We start from the raw sequence: 24806 nt of genomic DNA, 5'->3' as shown, positions 1-24806 counted from the left end.
CAGCCCACGCCAGGCCTTTATGCAGACTCAGAGCGCGCGCTGTAAGCCCAGGAGAGTGGAAGTGAGCGCTGCTCGGCTGCCAGGCACCTGCCATCCCCTGTCTGAGTTCTTCCCCGGAGGCTCCGGCAAGGGAGGCGGTGACCCTCTCCAGGCAAGAATTTGCCCTCATTTGCTCTCTGGGCATTCCGTACACAGCACAAGGGAACTCACATCTGTGTGTGGAACAGAGATCAACAAGGGCCCAAAACTCAGAGTGCTGGGTGGGAAAAGGCCAGGAGAGAGCTTCAAACGACATTTGAAAAAGGTGGTGAAGGAAGGAGATGAGAAGGTTGACCAGGATGTGCATCCACGTGGCAGGGACTTCTGGAAAGAAAGAGGCTCTTGCACCAGCAGAGGAAAGAGATGACTGTCAGTAGATCAGAACATGCGTGTGCAGGAGGGACCCGGGGCAGACGCAAGTCTCCGGTCAGCTGGTGCAAGCCGGACCGGACTGACTCACCGCGACTGTGCACATTCTTCCCCCAGCAGCCCCAAAAGTGAAACAGTGTTTTCAGTACTAAAGGCTGCACAACCATTTAATTTTGAGGTGGGGGGGGAGGGAACCATGAGTCAGCCGGGGTGCTTTCTATGGTGATTCAAAAACAATTTTCAAGTCTGAAATTCTGAGGGGGGAAAACCTCCCTCAGTAGGGTTCTTAAAGAAGGGGGTGGCCAGGGCCGGCAGTAGTGGTGGCGGCCGGCAGTGAACACTAGACCTTCTACTGTAGGCATCACCCTGTTCACCCAGTCCCTTTCATTATTAAAACCAGTTAGTCCTGGGTGGGGACACCTAGGAACAACAGAACAGCTAGCAATGCTCCATCGCTTATTAGCGGTGTGATCCCAGGCAAGTTACCTAACCTCTCTGAACCTGTTTCCTCATTGTATAATGAGGAGGATAAGAACAATGACCTCATGAGGAGATGGTGAAGATTAAAGGAGTCATATATATATATACTGTTTAGAACATTACCTTTGCACATAGTAAATGCTGTGTATTATTATCAATATTTTAAAAATATTCACTATAATAGGAATATACTACTGTATTCCATGGCACTGCATTTATATTGGTGCAAAATGTCCCTTTCTGATGTATAACATTGCATAAGTTTAAGGTGTACAACATAATGATCTGATATTGCAAAATGTTTACTATAATGCGTCTGATTAACATCCATCACCTCACAGTGTCACAAATTCTTTTCCCTGTGATGAGAACTGTAAGATTTTCTCCCTTAGCAGCTCTTAGCAGCTGTCAAATATACCATACCGTATTGTTAGCTATGGTCACCATACTGTACATTACACCTCCAGATTTTATTTATCTTATACTGGGATGTTTGTACCTTTTGACCCCCTCACCCAGTTCCCCACCTCTCCAACCCCACCCCTGGCAACCACAAATCCGATCTGTTTCTATGAGTTTGGGTTTTTTTTAGATTACACATACAAGTGGCATCACACAGTATTTGTCTTTCTCCATTTGACTTACTTCATTTAGCATAATGCCCTCACGTTATACCCAAGCTATTGCAAATGGCAGGAGTTCCTTCCTTTTTGTGGCTGAATAATATTCCATTATATATGTGTACCACAGTTTCTTTACCCATTCATCTATCACTGGACACTTGTTGTTGCTATGTCTTGGCTAATGTAAATATTGCTGCAATGAACATGGAGGCTCAGATACTTCTTCAAGATAATGATTTTATTTCCTTTGGAGATATACCCAGAAGTGGGATTGCTGGATCCTATGGGAGTTCAATTTTTAATTTTTTAAGGAGCCCCCATACTCCAATTTCCATTCTTGACCGCAGTGTACAAGGGTTCCCTTTTCTCCACGTCCTCACCAGTGTTTGTTATCTTTGGTCTTTTTGATGCTATCTGACCATTGTAACTGGTGTGAGGTGATATCTCATTGTGGTTTTAATTTCCAGATAAATGTCTCTGAATTAATGTCTTTCCTTACTGGAAGCAGTGTCACCCAAGGCCAGATTGTTTTGCAATATTCAAAATATTTTTCAATGAATTTTTCTGGTCAAGCCCATGTTGCTTTGGAGAGCAGCCAAAATGTCTTAATGTGATCTGATTTTGTAAGTCCCGAAGGATTTCGTTACAAGGGAAGATCTTGGAGATTAATTTTCCTGTTTATGATATGGATAAAAACTGCCCTCACCCCTATTTCTGAAAGCTGGCCAGGGCTCTGATGCTTGGTGTGCCCCCAAAAACTACGTGTTGAGCAGTGGCTTTCTTGGAGAGTGATGAGATCCGAGGCAACAGGATAAGGTCATGTGTTGTCTAAAGGGAGTATGCAGGAAGGAGGGCAAACATCACCTCCCACCCCATTCCAGAACCCCGGTTCAGAAGATGCAGGAAGTTTCTCTCCCTTGAGGGACAGCGCCCCAGCCACAGTTCGGGGACTAGCGGAGGGCCTCCTTGTAAATGATGGTCCTGAAAGCTTCCTCCGTCACTCCCCCTGCCTTGTCCCAAGAGCAGGAAACACCCCGTGACCAGGTACTAAAGGGGCATCGTGACGATGGGAAACAGCCAGGGAGCAGAAGGGTCTGGTGAAATGGGAGGTACAAGAGGTTTGTCTCTGCTGCAAAGTTTTCTCCAGGAGTGCTATAGAAACCATTTAACAGCCTGCAAGGCTTTCCATCCCCTCTGAGCCAAATACTAACCCTCTAGTGGCTGGATATGGGGCAGCGGTGGGGGGTAGTCCACAAAATCCTGGAGGGTGGCTGGGGGTAGAAGGGCAGGCATTCGGGTTGCTATTTACTGATCATAAAGAGCATTTTAAAATGTAGTGAGCGGTATGACCAGACATAGTGGTTACCATCAGGCCTGCCCTCTGCCTCAGCATCCTTGCTTCTTGCCGGCCTTGTCTGGCAGAAGAAATGTGAAGGGTGACCAGCGCTGCCCATTGTACTTTGTCTTTCCTAAAGGACCCCGGTCCCTCTGGGCTCTTGTCTTCCAGCTAGAGGAAACCCGGGGTGACTTCCTGCCCACACCGCACACTATAGTCTATCCGTCATGACTAATGGAGAGAGAGGTAACTGGCCAAGTAGATCCTGAATCAAAACTTTTTAGTGTTTTCCCAATCAGCCCTCAGAATCCCCAGGTATAAACCTTTGGCTTCTAAGATTTCTACATTTATTCACTGGCCCAAAACCACCCACACTGAAAGGGAAAGAGGCATTGGACTATATATACCCTGGACTTATTTGCATTTTCAAAAAGGGAATTGAAGGGTCAATATTTTACCAGAAAGAAATAAAGCCCTGCCTCAGCTTCACAAGGGGCATTGCGGAACCCTTTAAATCATGCAGTAGCCACTCCATCTACTCGTACGTTTGGCCCAATGTTACTGAAATCTCTAAGTTAAACTTTAAAAAGAAGATTAAGAAATCTCAATGAGAAGAGAATCATGGGAAAAAATAGCTGAAATAGAAGAGTAAATGTTTTCAATGGCTTGAATGTGTAGCGAGAAAAGGTCAGCAATGAATCAGTGATATGAGAGCACTAAACTATCCTAGAAAATTCAGGCAGTCCTGCATTTCATAAATTACATGGATGTTGCAATGTAATGTTTTATATGTATCAAATTACATAACAAAAGACATCTATATAAGTTTCTTTCTTTTTTTTTAATTTTATTTCTGAAAGAGAGAGAATGTGTGAGCAGGGGAGGGTCAGAGAGAGAGGGAGACACAGAATCTGAAACAGGCTCCAGGCTCTGAGCTGTCGGTCAGCACAGAGCCCAACACGGGGCTCAAACCCACGAACCATGAGGTCATGACCTGAGCCAAAGTTGGACACTTAACCGACTGAGCCACCCAGGTGCTCCTCAGTTTCTTAAATAAGATGTAGAAATGTGCCCACTTCCTACTGGGAGATTAATGGTATATCAGGAATCCCAAGTAAAAAGATCTTGACTCATTTTGCCAGGTGAAAAATTCTGGTGAAGCAGCTGGCTGGTGCGTTCTGTAGAGGATATGACTCCTGATCTCAGGGTTGTTAGTTTGGGCCCCATGTTGGGTGTAGAGATTACTTAAAAATAAAATCTTAAAGGGGCACTGAGGTGGCTCAGTCAGTTAAGCATCTGACTTTTGATTTCAGCTCGGGTCATGATCTCACGGTTTGTGGGATTAGGCCCCACATCAGGCTCTATGCTGACAGTGTAGAGCCTGCATGGGATTCTCTCTCTCCCTCTCTCTCTCTCTCTGCACCTCCCCCACTCTTGCTCACTCCCATATGCTCTCTCTCTCAAAATAAATAAAAGAGCATTTTTTAAAAAATAAAATAATAAAATTTTAGGGGTGCTTTGGTGGCTAGTTGGCAGAGCATCTGAGTTTTACTTTTGGCTCAAGTCATGATCTCGATTCATGAGATCGAGCCCCTCTTTGGGCTCTGTGCTGACAATGCAGAGCCTGGTTAGGATTCTCTCCCTCTCTCTCTGCCCCTCCCCCATTTACACACTCTCTCTCAAAATAAACAAACTTTAAAAAATAATAAAATAAAATAAAATCTTTAAAAAACTTCTGGAGATTGGTTGCACAACAATGTGAATTTACTTAACACTACTGAACCGTACACTTAAAAATGGTTAAGATAATAAGTTTTAGGTTATGTGTTTTTTTAATCACAGGTAGAAAGAAAAAAGAGATTCCCTGCTATAAAGTTACAATTTTTCTGATCTTCTGAAATCTAACTAATTAAACAATTCTATTTAGGTGAAATCAAGTCATTATATTTCTGTTCCTATAAAGGCAAATATTTTTATTCAGTTTGTGGGGAAACAATAGTGTGCATGCATCCAGAATTTTTCCCCTATATAAGCAAAATTCTCTGTTTTGTTTTTAATGGCTTTGTAGGTATATTATGAACAATTTTAAAAAATTTTTGTGATGTTTATTTTTGAGAGAGAAAGAGAGTGTGTGAGCTGGGGAAGGACAGAGAGGGAGAGAGTCATAGAATTCGAAGGAGGCTCCAGGCTCTGAGCTGTCAGCACAGAGCCCGACTCAGGGCTCGAACCATGAACCGTGAGATCATGACCTGAGCCAAAGTCGAACGCTTAACTGACTGAGCCCCCCAGGCACCCCTTTATGAACAATTTTTAAATCACTATAAAAAAGATCATATTTCATTCACTTTATTAAATTTCAAGAACACTTTAACAAAGTCCCTTGGACATCTCCAGTGACAACTTGCAAGGGACAAGAATTAATCAAGAACTTGATATGCCTTATTGAAATAAAAATAAAGTCTTCAAATAATGCTTTCCACACCTTAAAGCATAACATTTAATTTGTAGGGCCAAGCAGCCAAGCTTAACATCAGCAAAGGGATTTCCTGATAGTTTGTTGCATAGAAACCTGACTGGTGCCAACAGCCGTGCATCTCGGGCCTAGACTCACCCTGCTCTCTAGGTCCCTTTCCAGCCTCCACCCGCTGCCATCTGGACACTCCTCACTCTGCAGCTTACAAGAGCATACAGATCTCTGTCACAGCCTGCCCTCACCCCTGCAGCTCTATACCACACACCACACACACCCAGTCTGTTGTCATCTCTGCCTTGCTTCGTGGCTTCCCTCATCCCTGCCAGGCTGGCCTTGTGACTTGCCTTATAACCCAGCCACTGCCATCCTCATGCTTGCTGGGTGAAATGAAAAGAGGTGAGCTGTCCTTACAGACAACTGGGTTCCAATAGGTATCTTCCTCTCCACTTACAGGATTGGGCAAATCCTTCCACCTTAACTTTCCTGCTTGTAAAATTTAAAAACTGGAACCGTATTGTCTCTAAAGTGGCTTCTTTATATTCTTACCTCCTGTAAGTAAATCTGTTCCTCCCTTTCGGGATTCCCTGGCCTGTGGTTCTCAAACCTGAGTACACATCAAAACGACCAGAGGATCGTATGATGTAAGTAATCAGGGACAGCATGGCCAAACTACATCCGTGGAACTATAGTACCTACAAGATGTGAATAGGTATGCTTCGGAACAGGAGTATTTAGACAGTAAGCCTGAAGACACTATTAAACTATATTGAATAACTGTCTTCACTGCAGGACTTCTCAGAGTGTTTCATAAGATAATTTGCGTTGTGGATCTCCAAACTTATTTTGACCCTGGAACCCTTCCTTAGCCTATCCCTATCCCCCCACCCTTCCAAATACTTACTAACGTACTAACACTTGGAAGGGCACTAGTATTCTACCAAATACTGTCTGGGAAACACAGTCCTAGAGGATGTTCAAGCAGCATAAAAGAGCAGATTCCTAGCTCTGCGGGGCCGCCTCTTTCCTGGCCTGCTCGGATCCTGTAGGCACCACTCGCTGCTGGAATCACCTTGCACATAACTCAGGCAGACCAGACACTCCTCCAAGCCTCAGAGAATCTGAATTCATGGATTTCTTTTCACTTAATAGAGTTTTGTGGTGATGGTGACATATCATCTAATGGAGAGTATACACAGGTGTTCTTTTAAGTTACCACGTAACCCACATAGTCCTGATTGACTAATGTTAAAATGCCTACCACTCACTAGTCTCAGTTTAATTATCAAGACATTTGCCCTTTTAAGGCAAATTAGGGAGATGAGTCTTAAGAGAGATGAGTTGGGGGTGCCTGGGTGGCTCAGCTGGTTAAGCATCTGACCTCAGCTCAGGTCATGATCTCATGGCTTGTGAGTTCGAGCCCCACATTGGGCTCTGTGCTGACAGCTCAGAGCCCGGAACCTGCTTCAGATTCTATGTCTTCCTCTCTTTCTCTCTCTCTCTCTCTCTCTCTCCTCCTCCTCATCATCAAAAATAGATAAACATTAAGAAAAAATTTTGGGGGGGCACCTGGGTGGCTCAGTAAGTTAAGCGTCTGACTTCAGCTCAGGTCATGATCTCACGGTCTGTGGGTTCGAGCCCCACGTCGGGCTCTGTGCTGACAGCGAGCTCATAGCCTGGAGCCTGCTTCAGATTCTGTGTCTCCCTCTCTCTCTCTGACCGTCCCCTGCTCATGCTGTCTCTCTCTCTCTCAAAAGTAAATAAAATATTTAAAAAAAAGAAAAAAAAATTTTTTTTGAGAGAGAGAAACGAGTTGGGAGTTCCAACCAAATGAGTTGGAAGTTTGAGTTCCAAATACAAAAAAAAGGAAAAAATTGACCTCATTTCTTTGAAAATTTCTTGTACTACATTCTAGATTAACACCCTTGACACTAGCTTTGCTAAACAATAGGGTAAAATTACTGGGTCCAGGCAGTCCTTGGACAGCAGTAACCCACTCCAATCAGCTGTGAAGTTTCTATTACATGTATGTTGTTCATATAGTAGAAAGATTGACTTCTCTGCCATTAGCTAGCAAATCCTCTTTCCTCAATGTTTTCCACATCAGGTTGCCCTTTTTCCCTTGTTTTTTTAACTTTAATTAGAAGAATAGTTATTATAAAGTTTGGGTATCAGAATGGAAGTCTAGAATTTAAAGCATGAGAGCAAGCATCCCCTTCTATCTGTGAAATTGGTCAGATGGCTTTCAGAGCTTGACTGTATACATAGCTCTGTTCTGATAGCTTCTCCTCACCCAGAACCTATAAGGCCAAGAGACAGCAGAAGAGTTAGTGCTAAGAGATCAACCCAGAAGTCTCAAGATAAGCGGTGTTTTAAATCTAAGGACCCAAAGAACTTTAGCCATCTACATACAATGTTTATTTGAGCTAACCCCTCTGAGCATGCAAGAAGCAATCATTTGTGAAAAATAAATTACCCTTAATGGTGATATAGTGAGAACTACATAGCAAAACATAGAAAAATATTCCTAGAAAAAATATAATAAAAGTTGTTTCAAATACATATCCAGGCTCATCAGAAAACAGAGGACATTTCCAGGATCTGGAAATTAGATGGTTTGCTGACCCTAAAGTAGTGACAGTCCTAGAAGGGGAAGATGTTCTGATCTCCATAACCTAGACGTTTGGTTGAATAGACTTACATAAAAGTTTGGGAGTCAGAATGGAGTCTTCTGCCTAAAGCTGGAAACTTGTATATAAGGCTAGGCCATGGGCTTGGTGAGTGTGTATATGTATGTATATGTATGTCTCTAAGAACTCAAAACCATAATCTCTCAGTTTCAGAGTTCAAATGTGTCTTATCTGTGGTTCTGTAAATTGCAAGCTGAGAAAAGTTGTCAGTTTGGAAGTGCTTAGGAATCTGCAGAAGGAAATTCGAATCCTCTGTGGCAGGTTGATCCCTCAAGGCAATCCTCATAGGATTCCCATAGGTAAATGCAAACTACCCATGAGCTCACAATCCCAAATTACCAAATACCCAAGGAATATTCTTACTCAGATTCCTTGAGGCTTTATAATACACATGGAAAGCACAAAGAGCAGAAATCAGATAAGGAAGTCAGGCCCAGTTAGCGGTTCCTTTGTTCTCTCCAAAGTTAACAATGGTTAATTAAGTACCAGGTACATGGAAAGTTCTCTAAATACCACCATTTCTCCTATAACATGTGTTCCTAAAAATATCACTGCATTATGGAATTTGGGCCGCATGAAAATAACAGGACTAATGGGGGAAGTGACTTCAGAGGAGAGCATTCAAAACTGTGTAGTCTAATAAAAAGATGCACTTTAAAAAATGAATAATAAACCCAACAAAATTCCACTATTTTAAGCATCTTAGATTCTTCATTCAGATTATGCTACAGTAAATATACCACTTTGCCTTGATTTGTAAAAATAAACTCATGAAGTCTCCCAGTGCGTGTGAGTATGATGTAGCACTGTGGCTTTGAGTTATGGAGGCAGAACGGAAGGAAGGACATTCTTGGGACAAAGTGTCACGACACCAGAGGTGGACGGCTGTGACTCACTGTCTTGTTATTCCTTCTGCACCAGTTTAAAATAGAGGAGTCCAGCTTTTGTTGTTTTGCCAGGTTCTTCTTTTCATAACAAAAAAGACAATTTCTGTGGTTTCAAGTCAGACCTAATACCATGAAAGTACTGTTCTGCTGCTCACGATGTGATAACCTTTTCTTCAATCTATGGCACGTGCCTCTAATCCTCTTTAAAGCAAATGATGGCTCCCATTGAGTTCCATTCTCCTTTCTTTTGGTTCCTCAGTGTGGCCCCTGACAAAGCTCAGTGTGGGCACCTTTACTCATGTTGGTCACAGGATGCCCCATCTTCTCTCATCTCCTCACAAGCTTCTCCTCCACACGCTTAAGCCTCTCCTCCTTCATCCAATCCCTGGATTCTTCTGACCAGGACACACACGGGTGTTGAGGATGCTATATTAAACGCTTTGGTGAGGAAAAGTATATAAGCTCAGGAGCAAATATAATTTGCATTGAACAAAGGTAAATGGAAGTGAGAGCGCAGATCCGGTGTGTAGCGGTTTGTGTGTCCCTCCCAGGCCACTGCTGGAAGCTGGACAGCATCTTCACATTCACCTGATGCTACTCAGTGGCACCAAATAGAATCCCCTCACACTTTACTATGTTTAATGTTATGTTAGGTGATTTTTACGACACAAAAAAACTAACATAGGGGCACCTGTGTGGCTCAGTCAGTTGGGCGTCCAACTTCGGCTCAGGATATGATCTCACAGTTTGTGGGTTCAAGGCCTGTGTCAGGTTCTGTGCGGACAGCACAGAGCTTGGAGCCTGCTTTGGATTCTGTGTCTCCCTCTCTCTCTGCCCCTCCCCTGCTCATGCTGTCTCTATCTCTCAAACATAAATAAACATTAAAAACCTAATATATATATTATATAATGAAATATACATATATCCTCCTTTACCTCATTAAAAGTCTGATTTTGAGGTACACTGATCTCATAGCTTACTGATTTTATGCCAGGTTTACCTACCACCTATGAACAGACTCACATATGACATATCTGTATTGTAACAAAAGAGACTGCATGTGTCACCATCAAATTTTCCGGAAGCCTTAATAGAAATTGAGTTTGGGACACTATGCTTGGAAAGTGGATTCTTTAACTACAGGCAAGTGAATTTACTTGCAGGCTGGAGCTAGGGAATAGAATGGGGGTATAGATGTAGCCAATAAAGTACTGTAATTAATATAAATCCAAGCTATGACCCTAATGAGAGCCTCATGATGCGTCCAAGTGTCACAACCTATTCTCAGCAATTGGCACTGTTAGCATATTAGCTGCAAAAGAAGCATTTATATGGACAGTTGAGAGACCAGTCCTGAATCTTGAATCACTGAAGTGCTTATCTGAGAAGTAAGGAAGTTTAGAATGATGAGGAATTATTTCTTTACCTTTTCCTCAGAGGAATGCATACCCATTCTTCCCAGAACTAGTGACTGAGTAACAAGCACTGGGCTATGTGCCAGGAGATAAAAGATGGCCAAGAACCCCATGCCTTCTAGGGGCTGAGAGTCCAGTGCAGAAGAAAGATGCAAAGATGAACAGTTCAGTGAGTTAACTGCTGGCAGTGCAGACCGCGAAAGCTACGATCTGTGTCCCTAACTCCCAGGGAACTATGTGGCTGGGACTGCTCCAGGGCTGGGTCCAAGAATCCAGGCCCTGGCAGCTCTGCAGGAAGATGAGCACAAATGCCACTAGAGGAAACAAGAGAGTGCCTGCAGGCAGAGCTGAGAGATTCTTCCAGAAAGTTCCATATCTTCCCCAACGTGCTGATAAATGGGCTCCAAAGATCCCATAGTTTCTGACAATAGGACAGGGACACGATAATTTGTAGACTGAAATATTTTCAAAGCCAGTGTTTCTAATCAGCCATAAGCAACTCTCAACAGGTATGTCTGACCTGAAGCAACAGCATACCCCTGCATACCTAACGTGAGATCATGACCTGAGCTGAAGTCGGACACTTAACCTGAGGCCGGCGCTGTTAGAACTAAGCTAATTCATAATTCGCAGTGTGGTCCATGGACCGGGCACATGAGCATCATTTGAGAATTCGTTAGAAATGCAAAGACCCTGCTCCAGACCAACTGACGAGAAACTGCAGAGCGCAACGCAGAAATCTATGTTTTAAGAAGCCCTCCAGGTGACTCTGATACTCAGTGAAATTTAAAATTGAGCTCATTCAAATTAGAGGACATGTTCCTAATTTTGTTAACAGAGTAGTATTTTTTAAGCAGTTCTCTTGAACTTGATCTGGACAACCCAAGTGGTTGTGTATCAAGGAAGTGTCTCCTTGGCAACAAGAGAACCACACCTTCAGTGTAGAGGGGGTTGCGGGAGATGCTTCTTGTCCAGCTTGTGTAAGGACTGAGCCCCTAAGCACAATTTATGGAGAAAGGGAACCCAAAATGAAGTCCTGTTTTGTCCCACTTCTCGAGGCATGAGATGAACATCTGTCTAAAATGGGCTTGTACAGCTTAGCCTACAGCCAGCTTGCTGCCACAGGGAGAAGAGACAGGAAAGACAAGAAGGAGAAATGTGAAGTGGTGGTGGGGACAGAGTAGGGGACCACACGGGAATAGCCAGGCCTGGCATCCTCATGAGCATGTTGAGCTGACTCACAGCTTTAAGTGGAACATCTGGTGAGCCAGTGTGGCTCTCATCTGGGAGAAGGAAGAGGTGCCTGTGTGTACAACTGGGTAGATTACATTCTGCATTCCACCACACAGGACGGTAGCAGTGAAGTTAGCAAAGGCAAACAAAGTGGAAATGATCAAAACATACAAATTAGGAGCAAAACTTGAATACTTCTGGAGGGAAAAAAAACAAGCAAAATAAACTCAGTAGGTGCTTTATTTCATGTTTACATTTTCTAAAATTAGTTTTAAATTTTTTTTTAATTTTTAATTTTTTTGAGAGACAGAGCATGAGCATGAATGGGGGAGGGGCAGAGAGAGAGGGAGACACAGAATCTGAAGTAGGCACCAGGCTCTGAGCTGTCAGCACAGAGCCGGATGCGGGACTCGAACTCATGAACCCATGAGATCATGACCTGAGCTGAAATCGGATGCTTAACCAACTAAGCCACCCAGGCACCCCTAAAATTAGTTTTAAAAGAGAGCATTACAGAGACCTAAACAGTTGAACTTGACTCACAAGACCAGAGTAAGTTTCCCAGGTATCAAATAGGACCTGAGTATATATGATCTTCCTACTGTTTTCATACCATGCCAGCTCTACCTCCACACCTTCATCATTACCATTTCCAATAGCCAGACTCAGGGGTGCACACAACACTTAAATTTGTTCTGACACAGTAAGAAGTTGCCAGTAAGATTTCAGTTTAATAAGTTTCTACCTGGTCTTTTCTTTCTTTATCACACAATAGCCTTTGTCAAATCCAACCCTATCTCATGTCTACCTAAACAAACATGACTAAAACTGTTAAGAGAAGGAGGGGGCATTTCTCCCAATTCACAGCAGAGACAGTTTCAAGAAATTCTCAGATAGCAAAGAAACACTAATAGAATTCATAAGTCCGTGTTCCATCTCATTTTTCTTATCCCCTTTACCTCATGCAGAATTTACATCACCACAGAAGGATCTCTAGGGCAGTTCTCCCAAGGAAGCAATGGTCACCTTCTGCCCATTCAAAATATCCAAGCTAAAGATGGTAGCAGGGTGGAGAAGTGCTACCGGCCTCTGGAGGAGAAGCATGAAAAATGTCCCCAGGTTTTCCCCCAGTGCTGCCGTTCAGTTTTACCACGTTATCCCAGAAATATGTCTATTGGGTATTCTCCTTTGAAGCATTTTATTAAGGAGCTCTTCAACCTTACCATCTTCTGTGTGTCCCTCCTAATGGGGAAAGACCTGATGCGCCCACTCACAATGAAGAGGAATCACCCAGAACCTTCTAAGAAGGGAAGTGGGTCAAATCAAGCCTACTCTTGGCTATGCTTAGCACTGGTTCTGACTTGCATTCTAGTTAGAAATAAACACTTTCTAGTCACACTAGTTGGAAGCAAAGAATTGTTGAATTAATCTGTTAATTATAATTAAAAGTACTACAAAAGACACTGGGCTATGTGAGATCCCATAGAGGAGAGCTTGAGGGATAGCAAGCATTTAGGCTGCAAGTGAGAAGCAACGGGGTACATGGGAGGAGCAAGAAGGTGACCAAGACGCTGAAGCTCAGAAAGTGAAGGGGAGAGTGAAGAGGGATGAAGTGGAGGGGTGGGGGCCACATCACAACAGCCTGGTGGAGGTGGGGCCATTTGAGTTTTATCCAGTGGGCCCTGGGCCACTGTGCAGCAAGGCTGTGGTGGTACCACAGGCTCAAGAGTGACGCAGCGTGTTGCCCAGCTGCTCTTCTAGGCATGGGCTCTGGTCGTCCGCAGGGAGAGGTGGAGAGGGCCTATGTGCAGAGCACTCCTTTGGGTGACCTATGTGCCGGTCTTGGCACGGGGCTTTGGCTCACTCACAGACAGTCCTTCCAGCTTCATGGCTTGGAATAATCATGTCATGACTTCAACCTCGCCTGTCTGGGTCAGGCTTTGAAACGCTCTCCTGCTTTCCTGTGGCAAGCTGCTCCCTGTCCCCGGGGAGGAGGCTGGGTGGTGGTGGAGCTTGAAGCGCTGGGAAGACGTCTTCCTCATTCCCGCTTAATATAGCCAGACACCCAAGCAGTAAGACCAGATTGCAGGTGCCTAATCCTGTTTACCTGAACATGGTGGCATTTTTCCAGAAGCTCGGGTGCCCATTTACAGTGCGTTAGCATGGAATCTGATTACAGATAATACTTAATTAATTTTATATTTTGGCATTGTGTTGTGGGTCCGCCTTTGCACATTGTGAGATGTAGAATTCAAGAAATACTTAGTGACATTGAATGGCAACCACAGTTGGGTTGGTCCTAGTGATAGGCCACTTGGTGCTGCACATCCTGATTGTTGTCATGTGCCTACATGTATATGGTTGCTCACCACCTGGTTGCTCTCAAGCCCCCTGACCACTGTCAGCCTCCTGTCTCACTCATTTCATGAAGCTCTGGCCTCGGAGCTGCTCCATCTGGAAACCACCATACATAGTCATTTAGTATATGCAGGGAGTCAAATGAAACCTTGCTTAATAAAGGGGCAATAATGGCAAGAGACAGAGAAATGAGAAAGGAAAGAAAGGAAAAGGGGATTAATAATGCACGCACCATTTATTAAACACCCACTCTGTACCAGATGTTTTACAAACATTATTGCTCATCATGACACTACAAGGTTACATTACTCCCATTTAACAGATTAGGTCAGTAGGGCTCAGGGAGGTTCAAGGACTTGTCACATCTTCACAGTCAGAAAAGGGCAGGTCTGGGGTTCACACTGGACAACTACACAGCATTCCATGCAGTGAGGGAGGGGGCTGGTAGCACTGGGAAGACAGAAGCCCGGCTGTTCTGCACAGAGCCTCTGTATACCCAGCATACTTGCCATGCACACTGCCCACAGCACTCTTGTCAACATCCGCCCGTGTTTCCCAAATATCCTGCCCTCCCTCTGCCTTCCCTCCTAACCCTGCCCTAAGAGAAGAGATGCATTCCAGATTGCTGTCCCCAGCTCCTCACTCCTCCCTCCAATTTCCGGGCATTTCCTGTTTTAAAATCATCACTGTCTCTGGGACAAGGGGAAGTCAGTGATGGCCCTCCCCCAGAGATTTCCTTTAGGAATTCAGAGCCAGTGTCGAGTGGGTGAGCAAAATCACGGCTTCATGCTTTCCAAAGACTTTCATCAGGCTTCCCACAGTGGCCAGGAAGTGGGGGCAGATGCCATGGTAGCTTGAAACCCCCAGAGCCCTTAATCTCTGCCTCTTAATTAATTGAACACCATCCTTTTAGATGGCAGGAGTCTTCATTCCCTGGCTGGTGTTTCTACCACCTCAAGTCAGTAGCCTGTCTCAACATGCAGAGATGACATGACAGATAATGGTAGTGTGGGTGAGAGCAGTGGGGATCAGAGCCCAAATGAGGTCCCCAAATAATCATCAAATCAAAGGAGACATGTGCTCGGGACAGAAAGGTGAGGAAGGCCTTGATGCCTAGTAAGCAGCCAAGTCAGCAACCAGGATCCGTGCACAAAGTGGTCCAGGCAGCCCTAACACTAGAACATCAAGAGATATACAATAAGTCTGTATTTACCAGAATTGTCTAAGGAGAAAACTGTATATGGGGGACTCAAAATTCTAATAAGCATGGGGTGAGAGGAGGGAGCCCCAGGGGACATGGCCAAGCTGCTTTGTTAAAGACTCTAAATATAATTAACTGCAGGGGGTTTCCTTTTATGCACAGGCTGGGCAAACTGGGGACAAGCAGGAGGAGAAGATGCTCACTGTGACCCAACCATCCTCCTCCCATGTGTCGGTCATCCTCACATTGGTTAGAAAGGGTTCCAGAGTGCTCTCCCTGCCCAGACTGTCCACATATCTCTCTTCAGCCCTGATGTTGGGGAAGTTGCAGAATACAGTCTTATAACATTGTAATGTAAATCTTTGTACCCCTTAAACGTCAAGGCCCCCAAAAGAAATCCTTGGCTATCCCTCCTTTGCTGCCCTCTTTTGGGAGTAGGTCTGGCCATCATATTCTCCCTCCTGGGATAGGTACCATTTGGGGCCCATGACAGTTAACATGAGACTGCCAGTAGCTTGAGTGTGGTCCATTCCTGACTCATCGCTGCAGCACTATCTTGAATTCTGTTGGGTGTAGCTCTTTGTTAAATGCGTAGTGGTTTGGATGGGTAGATAGATGACTTGATGCAGGAATGACTGGATGAATAAATGAGTGAATAAATTTGCAAGATAGCAAAGATGGGATAAGAGATGAAACTTACTTGTGGAACATTTTTTCTCTATATAAAACAGACACAATTGAAAATGGAACCCTCAGTCTGGATCATGCTCTAACTAACTGAGCTATTCTGGCCAGAAAGACACATCATGGCACTGATTAAGCCTTTCTTGCTTGGGCCCAGTGTGGTGGTAATTATGGCCATACTACCAAGGCATTTCTTGAGGACAGGCCTCTTGGAGAGCAGGTGGCCAAACATTTCCACTGACTTGTTCTCTCTCTCTCTTTTTTTTTCCCTTTGCAGATTATCAAGGAGGTCCCTCCACCCCCTGCTGAGGAGAGTGAGGTAAGTGACCAGAGCAGGGTGCAGCTGGATGGACAGGGTGGTGGAGTCGAGCAGAGAACTGGCCGAGCTGACCCAGGACTCAGGCCCCTGCAGCACGGTGTTAAGTCAGGCCCAGGCTCCCAGGGCATCTGAGGTGGCAGGGAGGGAAGTTTTTGGTCCTTTCTGAACCAAGGTTGAACAAACTGAACTGACCAAGAAACTGAACTGAACTGCAGCCACATACAAAATAGTTTGGGAGGGTTTTCTACCTGCAAAGAGAAAATCTGAGGTGCAAATATAAATATTTTTATCAATACAACTTTTCCCTTTAAAACAGACCTTTTAGGTTTCTCTTTTCCCTGCAGAGACTATGCTTCATGTATGGAGATCGGGGCAAATTTGATACATTCTCCAAACAATTAGTGATTCAAGGAATAGCCTGATGCTGAAGTATTCCGTTTTTTCTTTAATGTAACACAATGCCTAAAGATTGGCCAGGCAGTAATAAAAATATATGGGGGGCGGGGTGGGGGGGGCGCACAGGGGAGTTGGAAGCGGATATGTTAATATCCTGGCCGGCTCTCAAATCCTCATCATTTGAAAGGAGGAAAAACATCTTAGACTCCACCATAAATTGGCCAGTAAGCAGTTCTGGTGCAAGCGTGGCCTGGGGTAGAATATGGTGGAGGCATTAAAGGCTAATGGTGAGAAGGAGAATCCCTGGGCAGGAATGCCTGGCCAGTGGCTTTCCTGATCCTCTGATCACTCTCAGAGCAACAGGCCTCCTTGGATGCATCACTCACCAATTTAGAAACCAGGGTACAGGTCTGAAAACTGAGTGGGATCAAAAGATATAGAGGTGAAGATTCAAGGTTATGGTCTTCAATCCCTAAGGTCTATTGTATGCAAACTGAGTACTGCCCCCTCACCATTCCTCTAACCAATGCCTTAGTCAAGTTTCCTGCATACAGACAGAATAATGATTGAAGTTAACCTTCCATGAGTCTGTTATATCCTGAACCATATGCATGTAAGCCAAGAGCTTTAATAGCTGCAATCAATTAAAGCACATATTGTTGGAATGCTCACTTTCTGCCCAGAAATCAAGGGAGGAAATTACATTGCTGTGCAGAGAGGGAGGATAAAACCCTCTTTACATCCACAAAAGCCTTTTCTTAATCCTTCAAGAGAAAGCACCGTGGCTAGTTCCATGGGTTCCAATTTGGCTGTGTTTCTGTTATGTGCAGCTGTCTCTTATATTCCCAAAGGAAAATAGGGCAAGAAGCTTTAGCTTGATGAAGTTGCTCTGTTTGCCCTGAGGTGAAGAATGTTCCCTCCCCTTATTATGTTCAGTTAAAGGAGTTGTTGCCCTTTTTTCTGGTGCTGACTCTGCATTTGCTTTTGCATCTGCTTTGGAAGCAGCCACTGTGGTCAGAATGCACCCGGGGACATAGGTACACAACCGTGGGGTGTGGTTTACCCAAAACCACCTAGTTTCATCTAATATTTCTATAGAAGTCATAGTTTTACCTGAAGAAGGCAGACCTGGTTTCTGAAACAGAAGGACAATCCCAGGATACTTGAGATCTGAAGGGTTGTGTTAGGTATCAAGGAACTTCCAGGCTGGCTGAGGCAGGCTACAGGCTGTGCAGATCACTTAGCATGCGTGTTGGCCCAGACAGTTCCTTGGCCTTGTGAATTAAGCAGCCCTAATCTCCTTCCTACTTATGTTTCAGCAGAAAAAAAAATAAAGAATGAAAGAAATCCCACAGGAACAGATAACATAATTTAGCCCTACAAAGTATCTGACACAGTGCCCTGAAAATCATAGTCTGAATCTAGACTTCTAGAACCCTCTCCATCCAGCTCCCTGCATTCAAATCCTACCAGTCCTTCAGGTACAGCTCATGTGCTATTATCTCCACAAAACACACTATGATTCCTCCCATCAGGACTCATTTCTCATTTCTCCCTTCTCCGCATGCCCAGAGAATTTTATTGGCCTTTTCTTCTGCATCAAAGTTTAAGTTCATTAGCTACTTGAAGGTCAGGCTCTATATCTCATTAATCTTGGATTTATCCCCAAAGAGCTTAACACAGTGTCTAACACTCAATTAATAGCTCTCTGAGGTCAAACACTCTGCCATATATGTTAACAAGTTCAGTATTAATTATCTAAGCTTTCGTCAGTTCTGTAAGCCTCATATCCTAAGGGAGACACATCTTCTAGTTAAATAGCTAAACTTGGAATGAACACAACTTTATAACAAGCTCTCAGTGGTCCTCTTTAATAGGGAACATCAAAATGCATAATATTTAAAAAGGCGTGACTTTTCAAGATTCCATGCAACCAACAGTGAGACATTTGTATATAGAGAGGACAAAGAAAAATTTGGAGACCTCAACAAAAGCAAGAAGGCTCAATTTTAACACCTAAGATGGGTATTTCCTGGGTTGAGAATCTTCTCTATTTGGCAGCGGAGTGAGGATTCCTCACAAAGCCTCTAGCTGCTCCCAAATACTGGCAGTTTAAGGGGGAATCCAGTAATGGAGTATTTCATCTCATTATTCTGTTCTCAAATCACCTTCCATGGTTTTTCTGTTTGGGAGCGAGAGGGATGCATATCGAAGGCATTGACAGTGGGTGGGCATACAATTAACAATAAGCACCTGGCCTTGAATAATGAACTTATTTCTAGGTTCATTATCATGCTCACTCATCCTAACAATTTCTCTGTGGCAAGAACTTTTTAGATGGGAAAACCGAGATATGGAAAAATTATACAACTTGTCTAGGATCAGACAAGTCGAACTCCTTCACAGCTAGGTCTACACAGACAGCCAGAGTAGACTCCCACTCTGAAAGGGGGAAGGGCCAAGCTACGGCTAGGCATCTTCTTTCCCGTGGTCATCAAGTACACACTCACATGCACACACACACACACACACACACACACACACATGCCCCAAGCAGAAGTCCTAGAACAAGCCCAGAATTCAATATTCTGTATTTCAATAGTTTGAAAAAGGCACATCACTACTAAAAATGTAAATACACTATCCTTCATTGAAGAACACAAGATAATCATGGTGCTGTCCTTAGTCATTGTGTGTATGTGAAGAGATAGGATATGGGGTCATGACATGTTAAACGCAACTCAGAAGGGAAAATCCCAAGTCAGTTGGGATTTTTTTGGATTTACATAGAGAAGTGTTGTTGGATTGTTCTGACTTGCCAAATGCACTCCTAGGAATTCATCTCCAAGACTGCCATTGAGGGTGACTTCTCTGGCTTATCCCCAAAGGCTTCAGATGAGACAGGACAGCTAGTTCTACTTCAGGGTCTGCCCTCCAGAGCCTCATGGGCCTGGGAGTTTCAGTGGCCTTGGTCCTTTACTCATGTCATCACCCTCACCAAACATATCCCTCTATGAATGTGGACAATCTTGTTGACAGCTGTATTCCTTCCATTGTCTTTATTTTTCTCAAAATATAACACTGTGCTGGCAAGCAGTGGGGGCTCCACTACAGTTGCTTGAGTGAGTAAATGAAGGAATAGACAAGGGGCCCTTATTGGTGGCTATATAGGGCTTATCATAAGGGTTTAAGATGTGTTACAAGTCAATGAAATGTGAAATGAAACCGTTTCCTTGGGCTCGATGCTGTTTCAGATCCGTTCCCCTTTCCATAGATCATTCCCACTGGTATGTGCAGTGCAGTGAATTGAGGGTTGAGAGTTTGTTTGGCCCAGGATAGAGCAGTGAATTCCATGGGGAAATCAAGGAGCTCTTCACAGAATAGGTTACATGCCAGCGATATTCTAAAAGATGAGAAGAAGTAGAGGCAGGATGTTCCAAGCATATGGAGCCACGAATTGTTGAAGCATGTGCTTGTATCTAAGCCTGGCATGACTAGAAAGATGGCAAAATTCAGCGTCCGAGGGCAGCACAGGACAAATCCAATTACGGGCTAACCAAACGTGTGTGTCAGACTCAGTGGTCTAGAGCTGTTTCTTCTTGGAGCAGGGCTTCCTGAGGACGAGCAGGTCAGAAGGGGCCTCTACCATCTGAGTAATGGTGCTGCCACGTTTACCCAAACATCAGTCTACAACAGGCCCCAACTACATGTCTGGGGCCACCGCATCCTTTAACATTTATACATAACTTCCCCTGGTGGGAAACTGGCATCCCTCCCTGATCTCTGCGGTTTCTCCAGGCACCACTGACTCCTGCTTCTTGCTTAGGCCATATCTCATCTTCATTTGCTAAACACCATCTTGCAAACCTGGTTCCTACGTTCCCCCCACGGCATCACTGGCACAAGACCATCCGTAGAGGGGCCTTAAAAGGTTTAAAAGTACAAGGGTGAGTTGCAACACAGTTCATCTTCCGTGTCATTCCTGCTTCCGGGAGGATCTTGAGGCCCTCTTCGCAGGTGGACCCTGGCAGTTTGCTGGCAGCTCAGCTCGACTCTCTTGTGCCCATCTGCTGGCAGCCCACAAACCCTCCATCCCTACTACTTGCACAAAGCAAGATGGCTGATCCCCTCAGTCCTCCAGTAATCACCGGATTTGTGTGCCGGAAGTTCTTCCTCGCCCTGCTAACATCCTTGAAGGCGGTGTGAGAGGGGTTCCCCCAGAGAGACTTGATACTTCATTCGAGGTAGAGATTCACTACAGGTGCTGCCAACTTTCTTAGTGACATTGCTGGGGACTGTGATTCTACTCCCCGGTTTGGGGGCAGATGAAAAGACACATCAAAGATTCCCTTCTCTTCTGACGATTGCAAAACCTTCCCGTCTCTAGAATGTGTAAACAGAGCCGTGGTAACTGCAGGGGAAATTCTGACTCTCCCGTTGATCAAACCCTGGTCCTTTGTGTTGTCTTTGCTGTTGTTGTTTGAGTTTGGCAGGCAAGCCCGGGTCAGGGGATTACACGGCAGGCGTGGTGGAGCAGATTGAAGTCCCGGCATTTCCTGTTGTGGGAAGGCCAGCCCCTGCTGCACATGCTCAGGAGAGGGCAGAGCAGAGCCTGCAGCAAGTCCGTGGCGGGAGGGAGGGCGTGAAGAAGGGCAGCTCTGTGTGCAAATAGGGAGGGGATCCAGGCATCAGGGAACAGGACCAGAACTTCAATTCCACTGGTCCCTTAATGTTCCTGGATCTGACTGTCCTCTCCTGTGCAATGAAAAGGCCCCAGTAAATGGTCTCTGATATTTGTACTCCCGTTCTTTAAAAAACTAGGAGACTCATGAAACCATTTCAGTTCCCTGCTGAATAAGTCAGCTTTATTCCTGGAGTTTCTTATGCCCTTGGTGCTGCTATGTTCAGTTTTGGGTGATATAATTTCATTTGTCTCCTTTGGGAAAGAAACTGCACTAGACCAGCAGTGAAGCCACATTTCATATATGAGACACGGACACAAACATACACCCACCTCCAGGGGTACTTGAACCGTGTGTGTAAGATATGTAAGGCTCTTGATTTAACATCCTATGCCTTCTGAGATTCTGTCATAAGGTAAAATACTGTGAACGTACTATTTGGGGCTCTTTGGTGTTATTTTATTATTTTATCATGCGCTACAGTCATAAATCTTCAAAATTAGCAGATACTAGGGGGAAGAAGTAGAAAAGTAGCATTTATTTGATACCACCAAATGGTTGGAAAAGCAAAACCCAAAGGACAAAACCCAGAACTTTGCCAACACTGAGAAACAAATGGGAGTGAGGCTACCTGGGCTCAAAGGCAGCTCTGTCACCTACAAACTGGATGACCTGAGACACTTAACCTCCCTATTCCTCTAAAGTGGACATAATAGCACCACCTACCATGCCGCCCACTGTGAGATTAAAAGGTTAATGCATGTCAAGCACTTGGAAGAGTGACTGGCACATACATGGTAAAGACTTCATAAATTCAACTAGTTATTGTGAATTCGGTATCTGGTTATTGCACCTCCTGTGCACCAGCTCCTAGACCTAGAATACGAGGGTCAACAGAATCCACTCTGCGTTCAAGACCCACTGTCCCACGGTGAAGAAGGACAGATCTGTTTTAAAGAGACAGAGAGACCAACCCAAGTATCAGCTGCCAAGATGTTGCAAGTCCTCTGGTCTGCTGTGATCATGTCCTTCAAGATATATAAATTTTTTAAATAGAAACCTTCCCGTCCCAAGCACAGCAAGTCACCTAGACAGTCTCCATGTGTTACTGTTGTGCTTTGTCACCTCTGGGTCTGTACTGCTGACCACTTGTCCTTGCTTGGTTCCTTGCCTCCTGTGTGGGATCCCCTTTCCAGCCTCTGATAGAATTGGCCCTACCTAGGACTCCAGTCCAAGTCCTTGACTCTCCAACCTTGACCAACAGAGGCTGTGGGAAGCAGGCGTGTGCTGAGCAATTTCAGCCTCTTGGGGTTATTCTTCTGCTTTGCAGACTCCTTTTTACAGCTTCCTTTCTTTACCCAGGTGGGAAATCATGCTACGACCCCACCCCCACCCCGTCACCCATCCATGACTGTAGATGGTAGAGATTTTTCTCCCCTCAACACGAATAATTACAGTGCCAAGATAAGGAGCAGTTTGGGCAACTATCCTCTTTTCCATCCATCAAGTTACAAGTTCCTCTTGTTTCCTCCCTTCATCTTAAAAAATGCAGTAAGCGCTAACTTCCTGTCACTGAACTAAGTGGCAGACACTGAGTTAACCGCTTTATTTGAATCATTTCATTTAATTTGTTTGTAAATTCGACAGATAGCTCTTGGGCCTCTTACATACTAGGTGCCATATGAAAAGCTGAAAATGCAATGGTAAACATGACGAGTAAACAGAGACTTCCATGGAACTTACACTCCATCCTGGAGAAACCAATAGCAAATAAATATCAAGCCACAGAAGGATCCATAACTGAAACTGAAATAGACCAGTGGTATGAGGAGACTGAGGCTGCTTTAGAGGGATGTCCAGGGGAGTCCTCTCGGAGTGGTAGGAAGGATGCAGCCATGAGAAGAGCAGGGGATGGGGAAGTGGGGCGTTCCTGGGGAAGTGGGGCGTTCCTGGGTCTGGGGACGGCTTGTGCACAGGCCTCGAGGCAGGAATGTGCTGTCTTTGAGGGACAGAGACAGGACAAGCTGGCCAGAGTACAGGGAGATGGAGTGTGGTAAGAAGGCTGGAGAGCCAAGGCCCGAGCTCACAGGGCAGGGCTGGGTTTGGCTTTTCCTCTGCTGCTTTGTGGAGAACGGGTTGTAGGCAGAGGAGGCGCACAGCAGGGAAGCCAGTCAGGCGGCTACTGCAGTATCCTGTAGAAAGCGTAGGGGGCTTGGGACCAGGGTGGTGGGGTGGGGTGGAGGTGGAGAAGTCACAGATGTGGGGGCTTCTACAAGTAAGGTCAACAGAATTTGCTGGCAAATTGAGATGAGGTGGAGGAGAGAGAGGATTCAAGGGGGACTCCAGGCAGTGGGGAAGACTGCAGGAGGAACAGGTTGAAGATGAGGAAATGACTGGGAGACTCTACTTTGACATGGTACTATTGAGATGGTTATTAGTCCCCTGAGAAGAGATGGTGATGTCAAGTCAACAGTTGAGTTCGGAGGAGACGGGGATAAAGACAGAAACACAAGTCATCAGCATGTAGATGGGATTAGGTGAAACACCCTATAAAAGAGTAGACATGCAGAAGGAAACGGGTCCCAGGATTTTGCTACAACCTAACAAGGTAGTAGTGCTCCCCCCCACCCCCTTTACTGATAAGGAAGATAAACTCAGGTAGCTTAAGTGGCTTGCCCCAAGGTAGGCCCAGGAAACTCTGGGGTTTAACCCAGGCAGTCGATTCCCATCCACTTTGCTGAAGTGTGGTGTTTTGCTTCCTTCACATATGACAATCTCTTTGCAGGAAGAAGATGATGATGGTCTGCCCAAGAAGAAGTGGCCTACCGTAGATGCCTCTTACTATGGTGGGCGAGGCGTTGGAGGCATTAAAAGGATGGAGGTAAGAACACAGCTTCATGTACTCACATCTATGTGGCAACTACTCCGTGATGGGAAAGAGATAAAACTAGTGAAAGCTCATACTTGAGGTCTGGTGGGTTTTGGATTATAAGGCATCAGATGGAGAGATGGCAGCTACACCCCTTAAACTGTGCACCCCCATATCTTGCCCACCATTTACAGTAATTTGCTTATCTGCTCAAACACTTTAGTGGTTTCCTCTCCCACTGGAATATAGTCCAAGGTTCTTTCCTGGGCCTGCAGGACCTTTGCACATGCTGTCCGCACAGTCTGGACAGTTCTCCCCCTAAACATCCATCTGTGTGACTTGCTCTCCTTGCCTCTTCAAACCTTCCTCTTTCCTTTCCCACACCCTTCTCTTCCCTGGCCCTAAAAACCCAAAGGAACTGAGGAGTGGGTAGCACTCACATTGCACATCACACACGTATATACGATGCCCATCTCCAGGGGCATTATACTTTATTTTGTCATTTTGTTCTATTATACGTTATTTATTTTAGGTTCGTTGGGGAGAAAAGGGTTCCACAGAAGAAGGTGCTAAGTTGGAAAAGGCAAAGAATGCGAGAGTCAAGATGCCAGAGCAGGAGTATGAATTCCCGGAACCTCGAAATCTCAACAACAACATGCGTCGGCCCTCTTCCCCCCGGAAGTGGTACTCGCCAATCAAGGTGTGTCTCTTTCTACTCAGAAACCCATCATCTCTCCTGTTAAAACACTCACCTA

The 24806-nt window shown here is 44.9% G+C and overlaps 1 protein-coding gene across 1 annotated transcript in view; it reads left to right on the top strand.

Moving 5' to 3' along the window:
• The window catches only part of ANTXR1 (ANTXR cell adhesion molecule 1), a 217487-nt gene that overhangs the window by 131223 nt on the left and 61458 nt on the right, over window positions 1-24806 (top strand). Inside the window, exons 14-16 of the mRNA XM_077766377.1 lie at window positions 16063-16104; window positions 23968-24063; window positions 24584-24751. Of these exons, the coding sequence (XP_077622503.1) occupies window positions 16063-16104; window positions 23968-24063; window positions 24584-24751 (306 nt within the window). The remainder of the gene's footprint in view (window positions 1-16062; window positions 16105-23967; window positions 24064-24583; window positions 24752-24806) is intronic.

Source organism: Crocuta crocuta, unplaced genomic scaffold (genome assembly GCF_008692635.1).
Source record: "Crocuta crocuta isolate KB4526 unplaced genomic scaffold, BGI_CrCroc_1.0 scaffold113, whole genome shotgun sequence".
Taxonomy (NCBI): Eukaryota; Metazoa; Chordata; class Mammalia; order Carnivora; family Hyaenidae; genus Crocuta; species Crocuta crocuta.
This window is presented reverse-complemented; position numbering and strand designations above follow the sequence as displayed.